Source organism: Takifugu flavidus, chromosome 22 (assembly GCF_003711565.1).
Source record: "Takifugu flavidus isolate HTHZ2018 chromosome 22, ASM371156v2, whole genome shotgun sequence".
In the NCBI taxonomy this organism is placed as follows: domain Eukaryota; kingdom Metazoa; phylum Chordata; class Actinopteri; order Tetraodontiformes; family Tetraodontidae; genus Takifugu; species Takifugu flavidus.
The window spans coordinates 1,642,514-1,667,892 of NC_079541.1; the positions used below are offsets into that span (position 1 = coordinate 1,642,514).

Below are 25,379 nucleotides of genomic sequence, written 5' to 3' on the forward strand. Positions count from 1 at the left end.
TGTGTGTGTGTGTGTGTGTGTGTGTGTGTGTGTGTGTGTGTGTGTGTGTGTGTGTGTGTGTGTGTTATCGTCTCATAGCCGTGCCCAGCTAGAAAGAAGAGCTAATTCTGATTACAGGGATACCTGTGGCGTCACCTGTTGATGACACTGAATGACTCGGTTTGTGGCGGTGTGCGTTACATTGTAATTACAGTATGACACGCTTGACTGCATCACATGTAAACACCTCAAACTGACCCGGGCGCTTGGCGCCTCCTCCCGAGTTCCAGAACGAGCAAGTGGTATAACAATCGGGCAGCTATTGCCCGCATTGCATCCGTATTTAGGTGCACGTGTATGTGAGGAATGCATGCCGAGCACAGAGAGCCAGCTGTCGACACGGTGGAAACCGTTAGCAGCTGAATCGACTCATTCCTCACGTCACACGCGTGGCTGTGAGCTTCTCTGCGCGTTATCGAATCCAAAAATCAAGCTAGAGGAGGAAAATCCCCCAAAATCCGAGGCTAAATCAAAGACTTTCCGTTCTTTTTAAAGAGCTTTGCTGTGAATTGCAAAACAAACAGACGTTCCACTCGCTTTGTCCTGCGAGGCCATTATCACCTGTGTGAATTCTAACACGTGGAAACAACCACTTCAGTCTGCAACAGAGGCAGAGAAGACGCTCTCACACGTTCTAACAATTGCAGTGTAGGCCCCTTCCAGGAGCCCTGGTCCCGATGTTCAAGGAACTTAAACGTCTGAAGAGTTTTAGCGTCAGAATGCATCTACCTTCTCATCTCTATCGCATTTCTCACTTTATTTATGACGTACAGAAGCTCAGACAGGCCAGATGACCCAGCAGCAAGTGGACGTTTAGTCAGATAAGACCTGCGTTTAAAGCTTCTGAGAGTGGATTTTGCCTGACTGACCTCCCAGGAGCCAAAAGTGAAGCATCAGAGGTCCTGACCCCTGACCTGACGCTGCCTCGTCGGGCCTGTCAGAGTGCAGACCTGAAACAGATGCTCACCTTTATGATCGCTCATAAAAACCTGAGCAAAATCGGGGTCAGTGCAACAACTTCACACCTCATGACTTTAAAATGTCTCGGCTGCTGTTTGTGTTTGTGGTCAGAATGCGAGTGTGTGTGTGTGTGTTGTGTGTGTGTGTGTGGGGGGTGGGTTCAGAACTGGGATAACATTAGCCAACATTTTGACAGATTTTAGATTATCTCCTGGAGGGAACCCTAGGAGGCAAATGTTCAGTTCTGACCGTCTAATGAGCAACAATCACATCAGGCCATGCACACACTTTGCACAAAGAGCTTCTCACTGTAACCTAAAAAGTAATTGAATAAGGTTGATCCGTAGCAGACAACAGCATGTTTGTCATTTCCACACATCACATGGGACACATGCAGAGACAGAGAGGCATTACGGGTCATAACAGAGGTGTCCAACAGTCCCAATTCTGCTGCTTGGTACCTCCAAGAAGGAAAATAAACTCTTGGGATCGATGGAATCTTTGTGGCTGAAAAATACTGTTATCTTTCTGACTCTTTAGGTTGCAGAGATGCTCCTCCGGGACAAAAACAAGTCTCAGCGTCGATACGCTTGTAATCAAAGACATTTCAGAAGAAGGTGAGGCAAGTTTTTTATGTAGTATACAAGAGGTGGAAGGGATCTGTGTGTGAAACTTGGCCCCGACACTTCGGGGGAAGAAGGCTGACAGCAAAGTCTACGGTGGCGTGTGTGAGCTGGAAGGTGTTTGATAGGAGGGAAACTGTACCTGTGTGTGAGTTCAAGTCATACGAGACTACGGGGGAGTTCTGTTTTGTGTGCGCGAGTCACCGCGTCCAAAATGTAAAAGGAGGATGGTTCAGTTCAAAGAAATATCTCCCTCTTTCTACATCAGTGTTTCAGCTCTCTGCAAGGAGCCCCAGAGGGTTGGAGAAAGCACACAAAGCTTCAATCTGCACATCTTAGTCTCGTCCTTTGAAATGCTTACAGAGCCTAATCTGCCCCGCCTGTAAGAGCCAAGTGTGACCCGGGGTGGGGTGTGGCGTATGCATCGCTTGTTAGCATTGTGAGTGCTCATACAGTCTGTGTGTGCTAATGCATATGGAGCATGCTGCTTCAGTCTGTGCAGATGAACTGTTTTTGTTTCATTCCTGTGTGACAAGAAGGAGGAGACACATTTAAATATTTCTCTTCTTGAAGCTCAGTAAAAAGAGGTACGTTTCTGGTAAAATCCACGTGAGAACCAAGATTAGCCTCAAAAAGACCATCAGAAATCCTCTTTGTCGGAACTTTCTGAAGACAAAGTTGCATTAAAGGCCATCTGATGACGAGTCTAGAATAATTTATTGTGGAACCTGCAAGCATTACCAAACTAACATAAATCACCATCATTAACCGGCTGGTGCAGAGACATTGATTTACGTAATCTTAACATGCCCTCTCTGTCATTAAGGGCTTAGAAATTAGCCTGCTAGCATGGCTGTCTCAGATGGCCTTTTAAGCTTCCAGCCAAACAAAGCAACTAAAGACGCTACAGGTGTATCTTCACCCGCCAGTAATTTGTGCAAAGTGCCGAGTTCACCGAGTCACGACAGCATTTCTGGAAAGTCAAGTGTTGTTTGGCAGCTGCAGAGCACAACGCAGCAACAACGTGCAGTCGCACATTCCCACGCAGGTTTCGCCCGACACTTTCTCCTGACAGGGCAATAAGTAAAACTGACAAAATGACAACTCCGTAAACACAATGTTGTCTAACGGCTTTCCGTGGCTCACGGAGCTGTGCACTAGCACAGGCTCGGTGCCCAATCAAGGAGTGCTCCGGAGGGCCAATTATGTTGTCAAGGTTTGATTTTTTTTCAAAACCTCTCCTTCAATTTGCTCTTTTGACTTCAAAGCAGAGACAATTTTAGAACATTTTAACACCTGCTCGATCTATTTCAGCAAATATATGAAATTTCACCACCATTGTAACGTGCAAACAGCAATGGGAGGAGCCGCACACAAAAGATGGGGAAAGGCTGGGACCTTTGTGGTGGGGGGGTATGAGGTTACATGACGTTGTGGAATAATATAAACTTATACTGGCACTGATGGGGTGAAATAAAGGCAGAGCACTGAAGGTGAAACGCTGTTTACCCAAAAGGAGCTAAGCTAACATTAGCTTTGAGGTCCCAAGATAGATTCTTATCAGACTTCTTTCCAAGAGGCAGATAAAGGGACCACAGTGGTTAACTGGGGCACTGCCGGGAACCCACACTGTTGTTTTAGTATTTCCTGTCCAGGCTGTCTCCAGGTGGAGGGGGCGGGGCCACAAAGTGGATGTCTTTCACCTGGACAGGATGGGCTCAGGTTATCTAAGATCCTCAATCGTTTCTTTTAGCCCGAAACAGCAGCTGCCTCTCGGATTAGTTATGTTTCCGTTGAACTCGATGCACCGCAGGTCTGCTCATCTCTAAAAAAGAGGCTCTCGTTATTTTAATACTCATTTTAATTCCCTTCATCTTTATCGCTGATCAATATGTTACACTCCAACTCCATCTCCTCCATCGACCACTTAACATTCCTAAAGCTGGTCCCTGCACATCACAGCGCATGTAATGTCACACTCGTGAGCTGTAGGCGAGTCGCGTCACTCTTTCTCCCGAGACACAAAGGAGCACTGTGTCGTCTGGGTGAGAGGGAGTGAAGAAGGGAGGTGTGTCGGGTTACAATCAAACACGACCCCTGAGCCACCATCACCCGAAGCCTGTCGGAGTTTGAGTGGTGAAATCACCGTGCTGCAGCGTGGGAGCGTCACCTGGGAGCCGCCGTGTTGTGGAATCCTACAAACATGACACAGACATGCGCTAAAAAAATGGAGAAAGCAGCAGAAATCCCTCCAAAACTACAGGCACTGACACATTTGCCATAGGAAACCAGGAAGCATCATCCCGATGATTCCTTTCCCACCTTCTAAACTGAGACGTCATGCTTGATATTCCTCCGGAAAGCAGCTGGTGGACGGAAAGACGGCTTATGTAAAGAAGGATGGCTGCGTTTTTACAGATCACAGTTCCAAACAAAGCGAGAACAGGCGTTTTAGACGTCCGCGGGAGCAGAAAGACACCAGTTCCAAGTCACAACCTCATTTTCTTCCCACAAATCAAAGGGAGTGGTTCTGCCTTCCGTTCAAGTAGTGGCAGATCAGCAGACAGAACATCCCCCACTCTCTAACCTGTAATTGAGAGTTCAAACACAATGGGGCTGAACAGTGACCAGTGGTGATCTCCAGGTATTTACACTTCAGTCTTTAGCCAACAGCCTGCAGGCAGCCGAACACACAGGGACCAAACACACACACACACACACACCACACACACACACACCACACACACACACACACACACACACACACACACACACACACACACACCACTAAACGTGAGCCTAATTCCTTTCTCACTCACAGAGCGCACAAATACACGCATCACACATTTTTTCTGACAGACACGTTCATTTAATTTTCCAACCCATTATACTGAGCTAACATCATGCTGCTGGCCTCATAACAACGATGCTGACGCTAAGCAACTGTTGCGCGTGCAATTTTTGCATATTTTTTTTTAGAGCATCTTACATTTTTAGCCCTCATGAAGGTCATTTTAAGGGTAATTGTGAATGAATACAATTGGGGATGAATTTAAATGCCAAAGTGAGGAGGGAGCAATGCAGGGAGGGGTGAGGCCTGAACCAGGGGTGGGATATCTCAGGAATGAATGGGATTCCAAAATATCCCTTACAAGGAGCGCCCAGCCTGGGAATGGCAGCATATCTCCCATGCATAGGCTCTACTTCTGATAGCACTGAAGCTGCCCTGACAGCTGAGGACGATACTCTGACCATTTGACCGTAGGAAATAAAGAGATAAGAAAATTACAGATGTTGTCTAGTGTCAGAGAATGGGAACATCCCTGTGCACGTGCTGTCTTTATTCCTGGCTAGCCCACCCATTTACTCCCATTTACTCCACAGGTCAAATGTCACGTGTACTGTAAGAGTGCTGGGCCATTTCTACATGCATGTTCACGAACTCAGAGGTTAGAGGTGTCCTCGCCGTGCACGTATTCAAGCGTGGCGCCGCATTTCTCCTGTCAGGACACCAAATGGATGACAGTTGCCTGAGGAAAGAAAAGTCAGGGACACGGGGGCAGGAGGCCAACAAAGAGCCAACAAAGACACTGAAGAGCTGCAAAGGGCTCATGGGGACAAGACAGAGGATGAGGATGGGGATGAGGATGAGGATGAGGATGGGGGGGCGTCAGAATGGGGGCGTGTAGCAGCACGCTTTGCTGTTACAAAAGTCCCAATCCACACTCAAAAAACTGATAGCGTCAAAGGTTTCGGTCCGAAACTGCTCCGATGGTGCAGCCTGCGCGACACTTCTGATGTCTGACTGCTGATTACAGTGAGTCCTGAGTGCTTTCAACACTTCTCCACAGCATGGGATCATCACTCCGCTCCTCCTGTGCTGCTCCGTCTCTGCAAACCTTTAATTCTGCTGTCGTAAACCCCTCTGATCAGCTCGGACGTTTCCCGAGGGAGGAAATTCTTGGGCGTCAGTTTGTAAATGGCGCAGGTTTGGAGACGATCCCCCGGTGATGGATGCTCACTGAGCGGCAAGTTGAGATTCAAATCAAGCCTTCTTTCAGCAAAGAAGCGAAGGATAAAATTGCCCTGCGCTCGAACACTGTCCAGCTTCGCCTTTATGTCAGTTAGAGTTTGACAGATACTCATCGTTTTAGTGGAAACCCCCAGAGGCTCCAAGTGAAATCTGACAAGCCAGGATAAGAAGCACCAATGAGAAGACCTCGGTAGCTCTTAGAAGATGGGCGGAGCAGTGTTGTGGCTAGCGGAGTGAGTGTGTATCTCTGGAGTGTTATCAGGACATTCTTGTGTTTCAGCGGTGAACTAACGGACCATTCACGGGCCTTCTGTCATGTAAAAGCACCTGTGCACTTTCACAGGGTCAGAAAGCTGCTTTGAATGGAAGGATGTGAGGAGAGAAACATGTCACTCTGACAGATGGCAGCCTCATCTTCACCTTCGCCCTGGGACCTCTACGGTCAAATCAATGAGCGGTGCAATACATCTACAACCTTTTGTTAGGTCTGTCAGGCATGATGGCGCCTTTGAACAGCCAACACAGAGCTGCTTCACCTCCGAATCAAGCTGAGTTTACACATGTAGCTGTGAAGGACATAAAAATGTAAGGATGGACATGTCTAGCGTGCGTTTTAAGGGGGTTTGAAGAGCCAAAAGATCTGAGAATAACTGCACTCAGTCCTAACTCACCCTCAAAATTGGACATGATTCGTCTCAAACAATAATGGAATTACAACCAGACCGTGACCTAAACCGAGCAGAATATGTGGAGTCAGACTGGATTTTACCCAAGGCAACGGAAGAGAGCGTGGAAAATCAGTGTTGTAAAAAACAGCGTCCTTTAGTTAGCCAACCAGTCTCTTCAGAGGGGTTAAAAGGTCAAGCAAGTGGTATTTTCCTAACATTCGACATCAGCGTGAGCCCCCCGAACTAAGTGGTTCGGAGCATCTGGTGTTCATTTTTAATGAAAACATATACTGATGTGTGCGTCACAACAAGGAATAAAAACTGTCCCCTTTGGGGCCACCACAAGGTCACTGTTGCCAGGGACGACACAAGAACCATCAGCTGTCATTGACAAATGTAAATGTCATCCATGACGGCAATAAAACACTTCAAATGGACAAAGGATGGGAACGAGCACTTGAGGCAAATAAAATGAAGGTTTCCATCCCTCACAGAGGGGGAGAACACTGATGAAAACAACCGAACGACGGGCAGATATGCTATCGTTTTCAAAGCCGGAGCGTCTCGTGTTTAGCTTCTAAGTCCACCATTAAAAGGTGGAATTGATGTTGTCGGGCTATTAGCGTTGTCCCCGGTCTCCAACGGGCTGATTAATGCGACGGTGCTTTCCTGCGGAGGGTTTAGGTGTGAATGCTCAAGTGTTTGTATTAGTCTAATCTTTAACTTGAAAGAACAAAGTCTGCTTCTGTTGTGCAAAAAAAAAGCAACTTCGTTCCAATTCTTTCTGCTGGACCTCAGATTACGACACAAGCCAAGACATCCGAAAGCATTTGATTTGTTTCCACATTCCCAAAAAATATTTTCCAGCTAGCTCCAAGTATAAACTTTAAAAAAACAAAACAACACTCTGTAGTTAAATATGTTAGCACATGACACCACGAAGACGCGTAAACATCTCCAGAAACTGTCCAACAGGAGTGCCACCTCAACGGTTTCTAATTAATAAGAACAAGCATGTTGTTGTCACGGCAACCGACAAACGTATCTGCAACAAGCAACCTATTCTTTTATAAGGGTGCAACTTTTTTATTACCACAGTCACAGGGACACATTTATGACCCAGATGGCACAAAAGCAGCACAACCGGCTCCTGCACGGAGCCTGCAGCAAGCGCTCCGTTAGCATCGTTAGCATGACAGGCCAAATCTGCCCCCGGTCGCTTTTCAACAGAAAATTCCATATTGACACAGAGTGCATGAACCAGGTCTGGTTCTGCCGCTCGCGTCGTGCTCACTGACTGGAAAACCGCGCAGACGTTGGTTTTGGAGGGTTAAGAATGTCCTACCTGACACGGAGATGGTCATGGGGGCCTCCAGGGGCCTGTTGTTGTCCAGGTCCTTGCTCAGCTTCAGATCTCCGGTGTCCTCGTTCAGCAGCAGCAGACTGAGCTCGTTCCCGGATTCAAACTTGTACCGAAGCTTATCCGACACATCCGGGTCGTGAGCCGGCACCTTTCCTATGATCCCCGACGGGAAACTGTTGGATTTGTTGGTGACGTAGTTGTTGAAGATAATCTCAAAGTTCTGCAGGACCGGCTGATTGTCGTTGAGGTCCACGAGGCGGATGTGCACGGTGGCCCGGCTGACCAGCGGCGCCGACGTGGCCTGGACCACAATGACGTACTCTTTCCTGGTCTCATAATCCAGGTCTGTGAGCGCGGTGAGGTCGCCGTTGAAGATGTCCAGCTGGAAAACCTCGGGGATGTTCCCCTCTACGATCTGGTACATGATCTGAGCGTTGCTGCCTTCGTCTGGGTCGGTGGCCGTGATTCGGGCCACGACTGATCCGACTGGGCTGTTCTCCTCCACGTCGATGAACAGCACATCCTTCTCGAACACCGGAGCGTTGTCGTTTATGTCCTGGACCACCACGTGAATGGAAACGGGCGCTTTCAGAGGGGGGACGCCCCTGTCGACGGCGAACGCCTTCAGAGTGTAAACAGGAACGTTCTCTCGGTCCAGTTTGCGAGCGGTTCTGATGATGCCGGAGTACGTCTCTATGAGGAAATCCCCTTCGCCGTCGTCGCCGCCCTGGAAGGTGTAGCTCACTCTGCCGTTTGTGCCGGAGTCTCTATCGGAAGCAGAAATCTGGAGAACACTGGTGTAGACGGGAGCGTCTTCGAAGACAGTCCCCTGGTACATGTCTCGAAGAAACTGCGGGGTGTTGTCGTTAGCGTCCTGGACGATGATCTCCACGTAGGTGGTGTCGGACTTCTGCGGGATTCCGTTGTCTCTGGCAATGATGGCCAAGGTGTAAGAGGCCTGGTCTTCATAGTCGATCTCCATTTGCGTGGTGATTGCGCCCGTATCGGGGTCGATTTTGAACTGAGGGACATTGTCCTCCATCACGTACGTGATGCGAGCGTTCTCTCCCGTGTCCTCGTCAGTGGCGCTGATCAAAGCCACGGTGTGGCCCACTGGCTTCTCCTCGCCCAGCGTCACCTGGTAGTTGGCGCTCTGGAAAACGGGACGGTGCGTGTTGGCGTCGGTGACGTTAATGAACACCTGGGCGGTGTCGTAGCGCGTCCCGTCGCTAGCGGCGATGCTCAGGACGTACTGGCGCTCCTGCTTGTAATCCAGGGGGAGTGCTAAGGTGATGAGGCCGCCGCCGCTCTGGCTGGTGATGGCGAAGCGGTTGCGGGTGTTGCCGCTGGAGATCTGGTAGGTGACCACGCTGTTGACGTCCCTGTCGACGGCTGTCACCGTCAGCACGCTGGTGCCCACGATCGCGTCCTCGTTTATCTTCAGCGAGTAGACCTTCTCCGTAAAGGCGGGGACGTTGTCGTTCACGTCGAGCACCGTGATGCTCACGCTGGCTGAGGAAGACATCACCGGGACCCCGTGATCTCTGGCCTCGACGCCGAAGGTGTAGAAGTCCGTGGTCTCCCGGTCAAGCTCATCACTCACGGTGATCCAGCCAGTGCTGTTGTTCACGACAAAAGGAAATCCAGGCGTGATGTCAATCAGACGGTACTCCAGACGGGCATTTTCACCCGAGTCGCCATCAATCGCCTGGATGTGGATCACAGAGTAACCAATGGGCACGTTCTCCAACACAGTGGCCTGGAACGGCGTGCTGACAAACATGGGGGTGTTGTCGTTCACATCCACCACCTGCACCACCACCATCCCCGTGCCGTTTATCAGAGGAGGCCTCCCGCCATCCTGAGCCTTAATTCGCAAATTATACTCTCTGATCATCTCGTAATCCAGAGGATTGATGACGTCGATCACGCCGGTGGGAGAGTGGATGTAGAACTGACCCTTGATGTTGCCACTGATGATGCTGTAATGGACCTTGGCGTTGTTCCCCTCGTCTTTGTCCGTGGCCTCCACCTGGACGATTTTGGTGTTGACCGCCACGTTCTCCGGAACCTGCACCACGTACCGCTTTTCACTGAACTGTGGGTAGTTGTCGTTCTCATCCTCCACGGAAATGTTGACGGTGGCTGTGGCGCTGCGGGGACCCGGGTCTTTGCCCTGGTCATTGGCCTCCACGATCAGCTGGTACTGGTCCCGGGTCTCCCTGTCGGGCCGCTCTCGTATCCTGACCAGGCCGTTCCGGGAGTCGATCTCAAAGATGGAGTTGACCCCGTCGTCGTTCACGATTTTATAAATCATGTTGGCGTTGGAGGGAGCGTCCCCGTCGGTGGCCCGGATAGTCATCACTTCGAATCCCACTTCCACGTTCTCCCGAATGCTGACGCGATATTCGATTTGCTCGAAAACCGGGCTGTGGTCGTTGGTGTCGCTCACGGTGACGGTCAGGTACGAAGTGGCGGGTCGTTTGGGGGAGCCGTGGTCGGTGACGGTGACTTTGAAAACGTGCGTGTCTTTGATTTCTCTGTCCAGAGGCTGGATGGTTGTGATGCTCCCAGTCTGAGAGTCTATGTTGAAGAAGTCGTTGGACCTGCTGTCAAACAGGGCTTCCATGCTGTACTCCAGCCTCCCCGCCTCGCCATCATCCGGGTCAGTGGCTTTGAGGGTTATGACCCGTGTGCCCGCAGGTTCGTTCTCGGGCACGGACACCTGATAGTTGGGGAGCTGAAACTGAGGAGGCGTGTTTGCCTGACGCTTGCTCCTTTTGCTGGTGTTTTCTGAGCCGCTTCCGGGCGCTTTAACGAGCGTCAGCCTCAGCTGGATGGAGAGCCTGGCGCCCGCGGAGCCGCGCAGCGCGCACGGCAAAGACACCTCCGGCTCCACACACAAGTCGCTACCCAGAAACAACTGCCCTTTCCTAAATACAGCCCTCACATTCTCCCCATCACACACTCTGTCCAGAAAGGTGATATTCCGCATAGAGGCCGGCAGAAGCTCCTGAACATTCAGCAGCAATGTACCTGCTGGAAGGCAGGAAGTTTCCTCCAGTTCAGAAATCTTTTTAATATGAATATCTGGCTCACCTGACACTTCCTTTCTCTTGTATTTAATAAAACAGTCCTGGCCGTGCACGAACACGTTAAAGTGCGTCAGGATAACGTCCCCAGTTGTCGAGGAACCTGTCCTGAAGCAAACAGGGGCTGGGTTCCTCAGCGTGTGCGCACACGGGACCCTGCGGGACAGACGAACAACTCCATCGCGCCTCCCCACCTGGATGAAGTTCTGAACAAAGTTGCTGGATAAAGTCCTGTCGAGTTGATGCGTCCACCCAGGGCCGAGCGACAGGTTTGCCAGAAGTGTCCCGGGCTGTGAAGCGTCCGAGAGGTGCATCTCCAAACATCCCGCAAGCGGCACGCTGAGGAGGACACAAACCCAAGTCCAACACATCGAGAGCTCCATACTTTGAAACCTGCCAAATCCCACTCAACTTGACTGAAAGTCCTCAACAAAGGCATTGACTCTTCCTCTCCCAGCACCGCGGTTGACTTTTATGCCTCATTGTGAAGTTTTAACGTGGAAGAAGACGCTCGGTGTCCATTGTGTCGCTGTACCAACGACGCGCAGCGGCTGCGTAACTCACTGAGTTTGAAATGAGTACAAAATGGCTACGTGCCTCTCCTCCTCCTCCTTCTCCTCCTCCTCGGAGGCTTATTACCATAAACCTGCTGCGTTCCACCTCGGGGACGCTTTCATGAGGGGGGGCTTTCTTTTTCTCATGGAGATTTAGGAAGTAGCCCTGACCGGGTGACCAATGCGCACAAGTGCATTGTTATTACAACGAAGCTGGAATTCCTAAAGCGTGTCAGAGCTGCGTCTTCAGCATCCGATGGAAGTAGTCCCAGAACTACAGAATACACACAGAAAGTTTAGGGAATCCGTCTGGGATAAGGATTTTTCAACTCCTGTTTTAACCAGTTTCAGTGGGAAAAGCTGGAGTTTTGTGCGGTTTATATAGTCAGCTGTGGTTAAATGATCACCTACATTGGTAAGCAAAATATGAATTTTTGGTATTAAATATATTACATTTCTTCATTATGAGAGTCCCATTGTGTTGTCCGCTCAATAACGGAATCAGCTCGGGACAGATTTCTGACTAAATAAAAAAACCCAAAAAACAGTTTTTCTGTAAATTTCAAGTCTTTATTTCTATACATTTCACTTCCCAAGGTTGTGGCACTTTTTTTTCTTATGAATTTCAGAGTTTAAAAATGGTCGTTTGAAGAAAATAACGCTGGGTTCGAAGCAGGTTCACCGTTCTGGGAATGCTGCGCAACATCGCCCCCGAGTGGTTGAATGGTTATATAACAACCTGTTCCACAAATGACCGGAGTATGAAAACAGTTCAAAGTGGAGATATTGTTTTAAAAAAATGCAACAATGCATGTGTTTCTGCAGAACAGTATGCTGATATACTGTATTACAAAATGGCATTGGGAAACATCAAATCAATAAGATACACTTTGCCACGAAACGAAAAAGAAATCCAAAACATGGGGAAAAAAAGGTTCAATATGGCTTTGATATTGTCTGCGTAAAGTACTAATTTTACAGAGAACTCAAACGTTGAAGGGCAGAATTGCTGCGCAATGTCGCCACCGTGCGGCTGATTGACTGTACAGCAACTAATAAGCGATGGACGATAGAAGATGAAAATATGCATTTGTTTCTGTGAAAATACATAAAACACTTCAATAGCTTATAACCAATGAAAATATGTATACCTGCAAAGCAAGGTACACAAGGTACTGATAAGGAATTACAAAAGTTCAACATTAAATACTTTATTCTACTGTGTTTAAAATAAACATTATGCAGACAAATATAACATTTTAAAAGACATAGGACAAATTAAGAGTAACCCATTTGTTTAATCTTCTATATCACATTATATTTGATCAATTTTTACATTATTTATACACAAGAGTGACAATAAAAGGAGAAAGAGAGCAAAACAAGATTCTCTTTCTGTATCTTGTTTAATCCTCAAAGGTAATAATGTCTCTTTATAAAACTGTCACGGTTGTACACCCAGGCTGACCAAAAATCTATAAAGAAAAACCAACGCACTTTTTCTGCCCTGACGAGGCCTTGAGCCCTCCTGCACTGGCTCATTCTGGCCTCTCCTGCTCCTTCAGCAGCGCGGCTGCTGCCAGACGCTCCCTTCCCCTCTTGAGTGTGTATTCACTGGGCCCCAGCTGAATGATCTTCCCGCTTCCCAGGCACTCGTCTCCTTTGTAGAGCACAGCATACTGAAGGATGAAAAGAATAAAGAGGGTGCAGTTAGAAAATACACTAAGATGCAGTGTGAAGCCTCCACAGCAGGAGTGTGACAACCATTGAAATACACAGAGCAGCACCGTCCAATTTAGTTTGTCACCTGGAAAATCGAAACATATTACATTTAAATCTGCACACGGCAACTTTTTGCATAGACTCTAAAAAGCCTTATTTTCTAGGAATCACTCATTGACAGTGTTTTAACAAAACTATATTCCCACTATGTGCATTATAGCACACACAGACATGTGTATATAGATGAGGTAATGCCTCAGCTCTTACCTGTCCAGGTGTCAGAGCCCTCACAGAGTGGGATAATGAGATCCACACAGAGCCATCCAGGTTTAGCGTCACAGTGCACGGCGCTGCAATCAAAAAGTGACATTTTTCTGATAGTTGCAGCTTTTCGAGGCGTCGACGTGCAGCCAGGCGCTAAAGACATTGAACTAACTGAGCGGCATCTGGTGGATGAAGCGGAAGTGACACTCCATCATCTGGGTCCTGGCCAGCTCAGGAGGCGGGTCAACGGCAACCCAGTGGAAACGGTCCGTCCGCAAGGTGTCGCGGTAAAGAGCCGGGTGATTGGTGTTGGGAGCCTGAACGGTTAGAAACAGCAACCATTCAATAAAGCCACGCCGTCCATGAGCTCTAATGAATGGAGAGATTTGGGGATTATTTTTTATCGATGCGATATTAAAGTACCACAAACACGTCTCCAGTGGTGATGTCCTTGTCCACCACAAACCAGGCATCCCTCTGTCCTCCTATCCTCGCCCTCTGGCCCAGTGTCAAAGTGAACCAGCCTGAACAAACAGAAACGTGTGAGGAAAAGTACACAATATATACAAAAATACTGTGGAAAAAATACAGTCTCGACAATAAACCGACAATAACACATCAAGCGCGTATATTGAGGCAGAAACACACACCTCTATGAGTTCCTCTGACCGTCCCATCCTCGATGGAGACAAGGTTTCCTGGTTTAGGTTCTAAATACTTGAGACACATGAATGTATTGGTTTTCCTGATTCAATTTATGTGCAACTGATGGATTACAGCCCAATTATTACCTCTAAAATGAAGTTTTCGAAGTTTCTTTCGCCAATGAAGCAGATGCCCATACTCTGACAACACAAAACACCAAACTGAGTTGTTACAATACAACAAAACACAAACTCACAGTCTTGTAAACACACACCAACAGTGGAACTACCTCTTTTCTCTTCAGCACATGTTGAAAACCTGCCTCAGCAGCTATTTTCTTCACAAAATCTTTGGTGAGTCCAGCCAGTGGGAAAAGAGTTTGCCGCAAGGCATCCTGGGAGATCTGACTGAGGAAAAACGTCTGGTCTTTAAGGTGATCTGCTCCTTTGTGCAACCTGACAGCTGAGCAGAAGCCGAAGGTCGTTAGGATCACACAACGCCACCGCGAGCTAAAAGAAAAGCATACACGTGCTTAAGGAGACGATCAAGACGAGCCACACATACGATTTCTGGTCTCAAATCGATCCCTGAAAAGCGTGGTGGGACTGGCTTTGTGCTTCTGTTCAAACACCTCTTCGTCTTCCTGTGACGTCCTGGCGTAGTGTCCCGTTGCCACAGCATCAGCACCTTCGTCATGAGCACAGGAAGAGTTTAAAACTATTTAATAAACATTAAGAGGTCACCAATTTATATGAACTCACCCAGAGTGTTGATAGCATGCTTGTAAAAATGGTTGAACTTAATGTGTTTGTTGCAGAGTATGTCTGGGTTTGGTGTTCGTCCCTTCTCGTATTCATTTAATAGGTCACTGAAGGCAACATAGATTCTATTAAACGATAGAAGTCAAACAATAGCATATTTATAATAGTCACAACTACCTAAAAACCTTGTGCCAGTACTCTTTGACATAAGACACTTGATGGAAGGGGAGGTCCAGGATCTGACAGACTTTGTAGGCATCCTCACAGTCTTTTTCTGTGGTGCACACCCCGCGTTCATCCAACGGGTCCCAATTCTTCATAAATACTCCCGTGACATTGTAGCCTTGATACAAAACAGACAACATTTGCAATCTAAACTACCATTAAGAGGAAGGAATATGTGCGTTTATTGCATTTTTACTTGTTCAGCTTAATTTTTGCATCCATCATTAGCAGGTGACATCAAGTGTGTGTGTGTGTGTGTGTCAGGGTTGATCTGACCTCTTCTCTTTAGTAGTAAGGCTGCAACGGAGCTGTCAACGCCACCGGACATGGCGCACACGACGTGTCGAACAACCCCCATGTTTGAAATATAAACGTCGGGGCATTAGTATTATTTTCCCAACTGTAGATAATTAAATGGTTACCCCGTTCCCATTACATGAGGAGCCATGACAGGGTGCGTTTCAAAATAATGTCCGGAACGATACATGTCGCGACGCGGAACCTTTGTTGGGGGAATCTCAAAACTGTAACACCTCTCGCATAACGGAGCTCGTTTAACAAAACAACTGGGAAAGGTAAAAACTAAAGTTTATCATTGAAAAAAAGTTTAATTCCAATTGCATGTTTACTCATAACAAATTAAAGCAAATAATATTCTTTGTAGAGCAACACGTGCTCGATCACATGTACTTGCAGCAGCCTAGTCGAACTGTGATTTTCTGTTTGGAGTGTGTTCTGTATCTTGTTCTTTAGGTGTGAACCCTTAAAATAATAATAAAATAAAAACAGCAATAAAATATATTTTCTACAACGTTGAACTTTTAGATATCCAAAGTAATAATACATATACTATTTAGAAAAATCCCCCCCCCCCCCCCAGATGGGCGAGGTGTCTGCAGATGCTGTCACGCTGAATCTTTTGAGGGAGGCCAGGGAGACTGTGAGAAGCAGCCCCATGGGTGTCATCAGCCCCCCATGATCCCCTGGTGCCAGACAACCCTGCCTCTGGACATCCAGGGCAATGTCCACATCAAACTGGAGAACATGCAGAGAACTGGTCAGACTGAGCTACGTTGTTCCTCATGACCACATTTTCTGTTGTCTAATGAGGGTTAAAGCAGTGTTGCATTTGATTGACAGGATCTTTTAAGATCAGAGGGGTGGCCAATCAGTTTGCCAGGAGGCGAGGGGTGGTCATTTCGTAACTATGTCAGCTGGGAACTATGGGAAATCTTTTGCATACGCTGTAAAACTCTATGGAGAAAAGGGTAAAGTAGTGATGCCGGAAACTGCCCCAGTGTCTCGATCGGTTCTCATTCAGGTCAGAGCACTGAAAAATAATCATCTTGCAACGACCACAGGTATCCTCAGTAAGAGTTGGTTTCTTCTGTAGAGTTTTGGGGTGGAAGTTGAGCGAGTTCCAACCTCCAGTCTGATGGATGTGGTGAACCGCTGTGTTCAAGAGGACAACATGACCTTCCTGCACTCCTATGATGATCTGGATCTGATTGCTGGACATGCCAGGTACCAGTGATGACAGCGTACCTGTGATTCTCCCTTGTATTTAATATCTACTCTTTTCCTCACTGGGATGTATTGAACATGGTCAGGAGAGGGTTAAAGATGTTTTCTTCTCTTGTTGAATTCTGTTTTCACATACATCTACACATATTTTGCCAGTTTTAAGTAATTGGCGTTCAAATATCAATAAAGATGAACTTGTGATTGTGTTCAGTTTAGGTCTGGAGGTGCTGGAAGTGATGCCTGAGCCTGATGTGGTGGTGGTTTGCTGCGGTGGGGGGGGTCTGCTGGCCGGTGTAGCTGCTGCCATCAAGCTGTCAGGCTGTGATAAGACCAGAATCTATGGAGTGGAACCAGAAGGAGGTAAAACTAGAATAAGAGATCAAAATAAAAAGTGTATCTTATTGTGAAGATGTGATGAATCTGAAGCGTTTGTTTGAAAACCAGCCTGCACGATGTACAAAAGTTTCATTGAGGAGAAGCCAGTGGGCATGGACAGCAAGAGCGTCGCCTCGGGGCTCGCGCCACCTTCTGCAGGTATCATTTAGGCAATTTCATTTTCTTTTTTAGGTAAACTCACATAAACTGAGAACTTCACATCAAACATTGACTTTTTGACCGTCACCAGATGTTACATCAGTAGAGGTAAAGAATTATTTAGCAATATTCACATCGGATTTACGGCCAAACCATTCTTAGAATTCCCGATCTTGTTTGATTGTGAAAGCCAAGCAGGGTTGGACCTGGCTAGTACTTGGATGGGAGGCTGCCTGGGAACACCAAGTGCTGTGAGCAAGGTATCTAACCCTACACAGGGCCCTGTGATGAGCTGGCCAGGGGTGTCTTGGCATTGCCCATACGTAGCTGGCAGCCCCGTGGCCCCGAGAGGGATAAAGCAGTCAAAAAAAGAAAATCTGTCCAGTAATTGTTTTGGTGCCATCTGAAAACTGCGTGTTGCTCTTTCCTGTTGCATTCCAGGTGCGCTGCCCTTCAAGTTGTGCCAGCGTTATGTGGAGTCGATCATCCTACTCAGCGATGAAGAGATCAAGTCCGCTGTGCCAATCCTCTACAAGGCTGGATTAGTGGTGGAGCCGTCAGGCTGCGCGGCGTTTGCTGCAATTGTCGGCAAAAAGATACCTGATCTGGAGGGGAAGAAGGTGGTGTGCATCCTGAGCGGGGGGAACATTGGAAAAGATGAGCTTGCTAACTTCCCCGATGAATAGATGCACACATCAATAATGGGACCTATGCAGGGCCACAATAGGATGTATTCTTGTTGTCCATGTCGAGTTTTAATGCCATGAATAACAAATTGAGCGAACAGGATATTAAAGGAAGGATATTACAGCTCATTTTGATGTATTATCCATCACTGGTGGTTGGCATGAGGCTGACTTTCAGGGACCAAAATAAATGGCACGACATAAGACTCAAAGAAAACAGCAAAAATGCCACATAAACTAATAATCTCAACCCTTCTTTCATGCCAGGTTGACCCATCCTTCAATCGATAATGTGAGCAGAAAGAAAAGTGGAAAAATAGGATTAAAAATGTCTTCTGTACATAATATTATGTTACAGGTAGATTCTTTTGATAGCTACAGGACCTCTTTGATGGCCATCCTGCACACAACTGCGCCCAGCAGTGTTCCACACTTCTCCTCTCGTGGAGTTTGAGTTCCTCTGGCTGGAGTTATGAAGACTGGACCGCTGCTCCTGCCTCGTTGCCCCGCAGCTCATGGTCCCCGCACCCTTTCTGCCCCCTTTCGTCCCACGGGGACCCGCAGGGGCAGCAACAGTGACGTGCAGAGGGGAGATGGTGGGACAGGAACCATCGGTGCTTTGACGCAGTGAGCACTTATTAAAGCACCTAATAATAATCCCGACAACTCTGGTTACGAGAAAGGGCCAGAATCATTTCCAGCCTCTAATTTCGCAGAACAAATTACACAGGGGTCAAATTAATCACTTTACTTTTGATAAGGGGAGGGGGGATGTGGCCCAAAACACCGCTTCAACGTGGATGCAGATTTCCCAATTTTAAAAATCCTTCAGCTGCTCACACACCTGCCATGATGATGATGAAAAGAGGCATTGGCGATGCTGCTGTTGTCCTGTTGGTGTTGTTGCTGCTGTATTACCGCTGTAACTGTTGAGTTAACGCTTTTGTTGGACTCTCCCGGGGCTCCTGTCGGGCTTTTACACCCCCTGTAATGATCCATCTTCAGGCTGCCGTCAGCCGTCGTGACTGGAACTCATTTAAACTGATGAAATAAATGGAACTGCAGTTATATTTTCCGGACTGAGACGGTCCTGCTCAGACGCAAATGGAAGCCAGGAAATTGCAGAGTAATTTCATCATCTGTGAAACTAATTTCCTTTTCCCTCCTTTTTATGTCAGAATTTGTACACAGTTTATTGAAATGTACAGTGATGAAGAAAAAAAACTTGACTGCAGTTTTAAGGACGTCTATTGTGAAGGATAATGTGATGTACATTTTTTTAATTTAAGTAAATGAATTTAACGTATTGAGCCGTGCCTGGTTTTGTTCACCCGCAGTACCGGAGCGCGGCCACTGGGTGGCAGTGTTGGGTCGCGTAAGGACACCACTTTAAATGTTACACGTTAAAATGTAAAATGTACGTTTAATTCATCACAAACAACAAAAAAAACGCATTTATCTATTTGATTTATCAATCAACAATAAAGGGGGTGTTAAAGAATTCAGGGAACCTTTTCATAATAACTTGATAATTGTTGCTTTTGTGTTGTTTGTTGAATTGAGATGTTGAAACAAGGAATTCTAATTCCAGGAGAAGGTTTAGACTTCAGCACATTAATTTCTGTGAACATCGACGCCAGCCTGGCCAGTCATGGCTGAACCAACTTTATCATGGTTGCAGAGTTGATGGCCGTCATAAATGAAAATCACCACAGGCCTCGATGTGGACGGAACTCGGCCCACTCGTGTTCTGCTGTAATTTGCTGCACATCGGCTGTAATATAAGATCCAGACAGACGGCTCGCTCGAGGCCACTTTAAAGTCCACTACAGCAAACAAAAGTGTCCAACTGTTGGACATTTGTTGCTGTACAGGGCTGTTATTATACCTGTGGAGGTCGTGACGTGGGAGAACTCTGCACTCCTTTGATAAAGATGCTACCTGAAACCAGAGGATTTAACTTTCCTCCTGGTTGGGTCCAGCACAGCGTCGCTCAAGAACCATTTAGTATTTTAACCTGTTTCCTTTTGACCTTGTGAAACGTCACAATAAGGAGATAATTGGAGTTAATAATATTAATAAGAAACTGATTGAAATTCCAGCAAATAACTGTAAAACCCAGAACATCAGGATGACTGAAGTAGACTAAAGTGCTATAGGACATTTAATGAACTGGACCTTTGCATCCAGAACCACATCCGTGACCTTTCTTGACCTTCTGAAGATCCATGATGGATGATGGGTGTGGCCCCCACAAATAAGTCATTGGAAAAGCAGCGGAGCAGCAGCTGGTAACGAGATAATAAATCACACTTCTGCCCGTATCGGCTCGGGAGGCACCATCCGCGCTAGCATCTTGGCTAACGTCGGACACTGGTGCCACAGAAGGACGATCAATAAGCGAATTCACCGACCCGTCCTGACTTCAGTGTTCTACTTTCGGAGTGTCAAAGTTTGACACGGTGTAGTTGATGTGGCCTCGCTGTAAACGCGCCTCGCCGTCCGCCGGGACTCGTGTCCGTCTGAGCTGCTGCGTTGATGGATTCCCGGTATTTTTAGTCAGTCACCCCGAGGAGAAATCACAAAACAGGACGCCATTTAGCATCTGTGACCTTTGACAGTTGTCACCGTCGTTCTCCGGTGCCGTTTATGTTCACTGCAGAGGGAGACTTCCCACAATGCACCAGTTCTAATGCGGAAAAAGGTTATAAAACAGGAAGTCCAGACTTTAATGAAGACTTCCAGACTTCAAATAATTCGGGAACACTTGAATCCCATCTGAACTACCGGTAATAGTCAAGGTTGATAACGTGAGGCGACATTCCCAGACCCCCACCCCCCACCTCCTCTGCTGGTGCGCTGGTCTGACTCATGCTAATGATCATTAGCATTGGCCCTGCTAATGGCCTCTTTCCCACCTGTTGCCTGTCCCAGCAGGTGGAATCAATTCCCAATCATTGGGTCGTTGTTGTGTCCCAGCTGATCCTGGGACTGGAATCACGCTGTGCTGATTGTCTGCTGAAAACAAAGTTTATCTCTGTGTGTGTGTGTGTGTGTGTGTGTGTGTGTGTGTGTGTGTGTGTGTGTGTGTGTGTGTGTGTGTGGTGTGTGTGTGTGTGTGGTGTGTGTGTGTGTGTGTGTGTGTGTTCTTGTGTGTGTGTGTGGTGGCTGGGGGCGACCTCACAGGCAGCAACAGCTCTTTGTCTTCACTGCTGCTGCCTTTAAGGCAGAAACGCTCCGTCTCTCCGTCGTCTTTCAGGAGCCAAACTGAGTGTTTGTCGGAGCGTTCGGGCTGATGCTGCAGCTCAGAGCTCGGTTCCGTCCAAACGCAGGCAGATTTTTATTGCCGAGGTTAATTCGGGTTAAATGAGGCGATAAAAGTGATCTGGGGGAAAACCTACTCATAGCACCTGGAAGCAAAATGCTAAAATTAGCCGCTTAAACTGCTAAGACAGTTTAATTTAGGCAGCCTTGACAAGAATTACGCAAGAAATTCCCAATAATGGGGAGGTTAAATTTAGCCGGGTGAGATTGAGCGGCGCACGTTCTAAACCATGCTAAAAATACGGGCGAAATATGCGACCATGTATTAAAAACCCGCCACGTTCTGCAGATTAGACTGGATCCGAACAAATGAGTCCGTCCGACCGGCTCACATTCATAAACGCTGGCATTGTGATGTATGACGCGTTAGTAGTTATGTTAATTAGGTCATTAATTAAGCCAAATTGCATTCATTAGCCAATAATGCCGTGTCAGCACAAACATAATAGTTGGTATTAATGGGAGCTCTGGATGCTGACGGGCTCAGCAGAACTCCAGAAGAACGCCAACGTCTGAGCTTGATTCCAGGTTTAATGTAAAGATGAGCTTTATGGGCGAGAAGCACGCATATTTCCACATGTAGGAGCCCCGGAAGTGGGAGAAAAGGACGGATAAAATCAATTTCACAATGAAATGAACTTATATGTTCATGCAGCCTCCGTACGGTCAGCAGCAGGTGATGCTCCAGCACTTCTTTGATGTCTGGATCAAAGCAAGGCAAAAAAACAGTAACTCAGTAATACAGGATTATTGCACGTGGGAATGTCAGAGTCCAACATCCTCCACTCACGCAGGAGTTCTGTCTGAAAAATACTGGAAAGGTCACTCGGGGGTCACTGGACCGGGTCACATTCTCGCTCGCCGGGTTCACAGGGACGGACGCTCGACGCCCTGGTGCCAATTAGGACCAAACGCTTCCCTCTGCACACACACACACACACACACACACCACACACACACACACACACACACACACACACACACACTCCTGACCTTCCCTAAGGCGTCCAGCTGTTTGCTGTGTAATGAAGACAGTGTGTGTGCTCTGCTGTCTCTGTCCAGCGTCCAGGCCGAAGGTCCGATGGAACAAATGTCCGTTTGGACAGTTTTGCCCGCCGAGCGCGACCTTAGCGAGGTCCAGGCTGAAGTCTCGCGCCGCTGTTTGAAGCGTCTGACCTGGAGGCGCCTGAATGAAACACAAGATGATGAAGACGTGACGCTGAAGCAATAAATCAGGACGTTTATGCTGATAGGACGAGTTTTAAGGTAATTAGTGTATACAATGAGGCAGAGACGGCGTGTCCTCATCAGGCCACAGGCGGTGTGTACAGGCCGAACGCCCTTCCTCCTCACGCCCTTCCTCCTCCAAGTACTGTTCCAGTTCACAGGCTGGGTATCCCACAATGCATTTCTCCCCGTCTGGCAACAGCAATGAAGTGTGTACTTCAAAGTAATTTAGTGTGAATGCATCAGATCTGACGCTGGACGCAGGTTTGAGGGTTTGAGCCAAGCTGTTCGACACCGTGAGACCGTGTTCATCCTTTCATAGAAACAATTAGTGGCCCCTGGCAGCAACCCAGTCCTCAAGGTCCTCATACCCAGTCCTCAAGGTCCTCATACCCAGTCCTCAAGGGCCTTAAACCCAGTCCTCAAGGGCCTTAAACCCAGTCCTCAGGGGCCTTAAACCCAGTCCTCAGGGGCCTTAAACCCTGTCCTCAAGGGCCTTAAACCCAGTCCTCAGGGGCCTTAAACCCAGTCCTCAGGGGCCTTAAACCCAGTCCTCAAGGGCCTTAAACCATTCTTCAAGGGCCTTAAACCCAGTCCTCAAGGTCCTCATACCCATTCCTCAGGGGCCTTAAACCCAGTCCTCAAGGTCCTCATACCCATTCCTCAAGGACTTTAAACCCAGTCCTCAAGGCCTTAAACCCAGTCCTCAAGGGCCTTAAACCCATTCCTCAAGGGCCTTAAACCCAGTCCTCAAGGGCCTTAAACCCATTCCTCAAGGGCCTTAAACCCAGTCCTCAAGGGCCTTAAACCCAGTCCTCAGGGGCCTTAAACCCAGTCCTCAAGGGCCTTAAACCCAGTCCTCAAGGGCCTTAAACCCATTCCTCAAGGGCCTTAAACCCAGTCCTCAAGGGCCCTGGTTTTCTGTCCTCCCAGTAGGACCCCAGGTGGAAGAGTCTACCTGGGTAGGTTGGAAAACCCGGATGGGAATGAGTTCTGCCACCAAAACAAAGTCGCTACCCTCTCACCGATACTAAAGACGCTCCGAGAGACAAATCTGAGGCATCTTTTTGGACCCCGTTTGAACGTTTTATGTGCCTCTCGTGTGCTGTGGGGGCTCCTTTGTACCCGCTGACCTCATGTGACTCCACCCCCCCGAGCCGCGGCGCCCCCTCCGGCTCCGCTTCGGCTCCGCTTCGCTCTTTTAAATGAGATCGACCTGACTCAACCTGCTGCCCCCCCGACTGCGGAGGCCACTCATGAATATTTAACACGAGTTTTCTTATCACCCCCCCCCCCCACTCCCCCCCACTCCCCCCCGACTCCCCCTGACTTTAAACACGCCGCCGCTCATGCGTGAAGTCAATTTAGTGCGCTCACACATGCTCGTGCTCACACACGGACACGGGGAGGCCTACTTTTTTGAGCTGCTCGCGCAGGTGCACATGCCGACACACACCGACCTACACACACCGACCTACACACACCGACCTACACACACCGACTTACACACACCGCACACTTCCTCACACACTTCCTCACACACACAGGCTGTAATTTGATGACTTTGGATACTAATAAGCTGTTGTGGTGTTTACCCGACACGCACGGTGGCTGTCGCGGGGGGGGGGGGGGGGGTAACCGCCGCCTGGTTTTAATGATGTTTATTCGGCACAGGTTTAAGGAAGGCGAGGAAGGGTGTGTGTGTGTGACTGGCAGATGCCTAAGATAAGGCAGGGAGGGGTGTGGATCTCCCCAGATGACTGAGTGGTGTTGCCACAGAGCGGGAACATGGCTGACTCTCGGTACCGCTGCTGTTGGAGCCCAGAACGACGCCTCCTAATTGTGGTTCTCTTGTCTCCCTGTCTGCCGAAGCATGTTTGCCTCCTCAAACACAGACAGATTAGTTGGGCTTCGACTTGCGTCAACGTTTCCGAGCACCGGGAGGCAGGGAAGAGTAAACAAACGTGGCCGTAATTAGCAGCGCAGCACAGAACCTTTTTTTTAAAAATTAATTACAATGTTTTCTTTGAGGCATGATTAGATCTCAACAGATGACAAAGTAGAATCAAAGAGGACGGCAGGTTGTGAAGGGGGAGAACTTCCTTTGATTGAAGGAATTAGCAAGTTTAGCGTTGATCTCATCATCGGATCCCTCAGGTGTGTTTAGAGAGGGCGAGCGAGGAGGAAGGCACCATTTTGGCGAAGGTCACACGCGTGCACGTTTGTGTTTGTGCATGTAATAAATCTCACTGGTGCTTGTGACCGACCAAACATGGACGGATCTGATTAAAGTTGTGCATGTGAGAGAGACAGAGAGAGAGAGAGAGAGGAAGAGAGAGAGAGAGAGGAAGAGAGAGAGGAAGAGAGAGAGCGAGAGAGAGACATCACATGAATGAATATGAATAGTTCTTCTGTACTGATGGAGACTCTGATGATGCCTCAGATGTCTTAAAGAAACCCCAAGTTTTTTTAAAAAGAGGTTAAGTTTCATAAACATCCTTAACCTCCTGTCAAATAACCTTATTTGTTGAAGAAAATGTCCGTGAAGGGTTATTTTCTTGCCTCCAGATCAACTTTTGTCTAAGGGAGACATTAACCTGAGCATGTAAATATAGATAATCTTTGCACTTTGTCCATATCTTGTATTAAATGTCTTATCGCTGTTATGTTTGTGTCACAAGATGAAGACAAAGATCTACTTTTTGGCTCGGTCGCAGTCAGAAAAAGCCTCACACCTGTTTCCTCTCGATCTGATCACTATCTGTGCTCCTATTGGCCCGTCTGGTCCATAAAAACACCTGCGACAGGTGTTCTGTCTGGCTCTGATCATCAGACACGACTTCAGACCAGCAGCCTGTGTTTTTATCCTCGCTTCCTCACCCTGATTGCATCTGCTTTCATACATCCTGGTGGGTTTTTTGGCCTGTTTTCATCCTGGGAGGTGAATCTGTGTGCAGGAGATTAAAACGCTCTGACGGCCTGGACGTCCACACACGGTCAATGACGTCCACAAATTAGGAGGACGGGCCCTGAAGGAAGTGTTTAAACTGGTGCGCTATCTCCACATTAGGCCGCACTTCAGCGCTAAAGTGCCAAATTAGAATTATTTGTTGTTGCTCTCCATCATTTTGGATG

The 25,379-nt window shown here is 47.9% G+C and overlaps 3 protein-coding genes across 9 annotated transcripts in view; 1 reads left to right on the top strand and 2 right to left on the bottom strand.

Moving 5' to 3' along the window:
- Nucleotides 1-11,356, bottom strand: part of celsr1a (cadherin EGF LAG seven-pass G-type receptor 1a) — a 50,038-nt gene extending 38,682 nt beyond the window's left edge. For all 6 annotated transcript variants that reach the window (XM_057022098.1, XM_057022099.1, XM_057022097.1 and 3 more), the window contains exon 1: nt 7,669-11,356. In XM_057022098.1, the coding sequence (XP_056878078.1) occupies nt 7,669-11,161 (3,493 nt within the window). In that variant the 5' untranslated portion in view covers nt 11,162-11,356. The remainder of the gene's footprint in view (nt 1-7,668) is intronic.
- Nucleotides 11,357-12,148: 792 nt separating this feature from the next.
- Nucleotides 12,149-15,476, bottom strand: trmu (tRNA 5-methylaminomethyl-2-thiouridylate methyltransferase). Of its 2 annotated transcripts, none has more exons than XM_057022100.1 (11): nt 15,226-15,476; nt 14,902-15,067; nt 14,725-14,831; nt 14,528-14,650; nt 14,253-14,425; nt 14,110-14,184; nt 13,969-14,035; nt 13,742-13,842; nt 13,491-13,635; nt 13,322-13,404; nt 12,149-13,011 (listed from the first exon to the last, which is right to left on the bottom strand). In XM_057022100.1, exons 1-11 carry the CDS (start codon nt 15,305-15,307, stop codon nt 12,871-12,873), a joined length of 1,263 nt encoding a protein of 420 aa, XP_056878080.1. In that variant the 5' UTR covers nt 15,308-15,476; the 3' UTR covers nt 12,149-12,870. The 2 variants fall into 2 exon arrangements, with proteins under 2 accessions (XP_056878080.1, XP_056878081.1); XM_057022101.1 differs by having other exon boundaries at nt 14,110-14,163; nt 15,226-15,471.
- Nucleotides 15,477-15,829: 353 nt separating this feature from the next.
- srr (serine racemase) lies at nt 15,830-18,999 on the top strand. The gene is given in 8 exon segments (XM_057022102.1): nt 15,830-15,917; nt 15,920-16,006; nt 16,090-16,131; nt 16,134-16,270; nt 16,343-16,473; nt 16,685-16,833; nt 16,918-17,007; nt 17,449-18,999. Coding segments are annotated over 8 exon segments (969 nt in total). The 3' UTR covers nt 17,694-18,999.
- Nucleotides 19,000-25,379: the final 6,380 nt, after the last annotated feature.

Bases quoted from the DNA above. Each gene is read 5' to 3' on its own strand.
- trmu (XM_057022100.1), bottom strand. From the start codon at position 15,307: ATGGGGGTTGTTCGACACGTCGTGTGCGCCATGTCCGGTGGCGTTGAC. The intron at 15,068-15,225 runs GTCAGATCAACC...TTTTGTATCAAG, and splicing joins CTTACTACTAAAGAGAAGAG to GCTACAATGTCACGGGAGTA. The intron at 13,636-13,741 runs GTACTTTAATAT...CTAACCGTTCAG, and splicing joins CCACTGGAGACGTGTTTGTG to GCTCCCAACACCAATCACCC.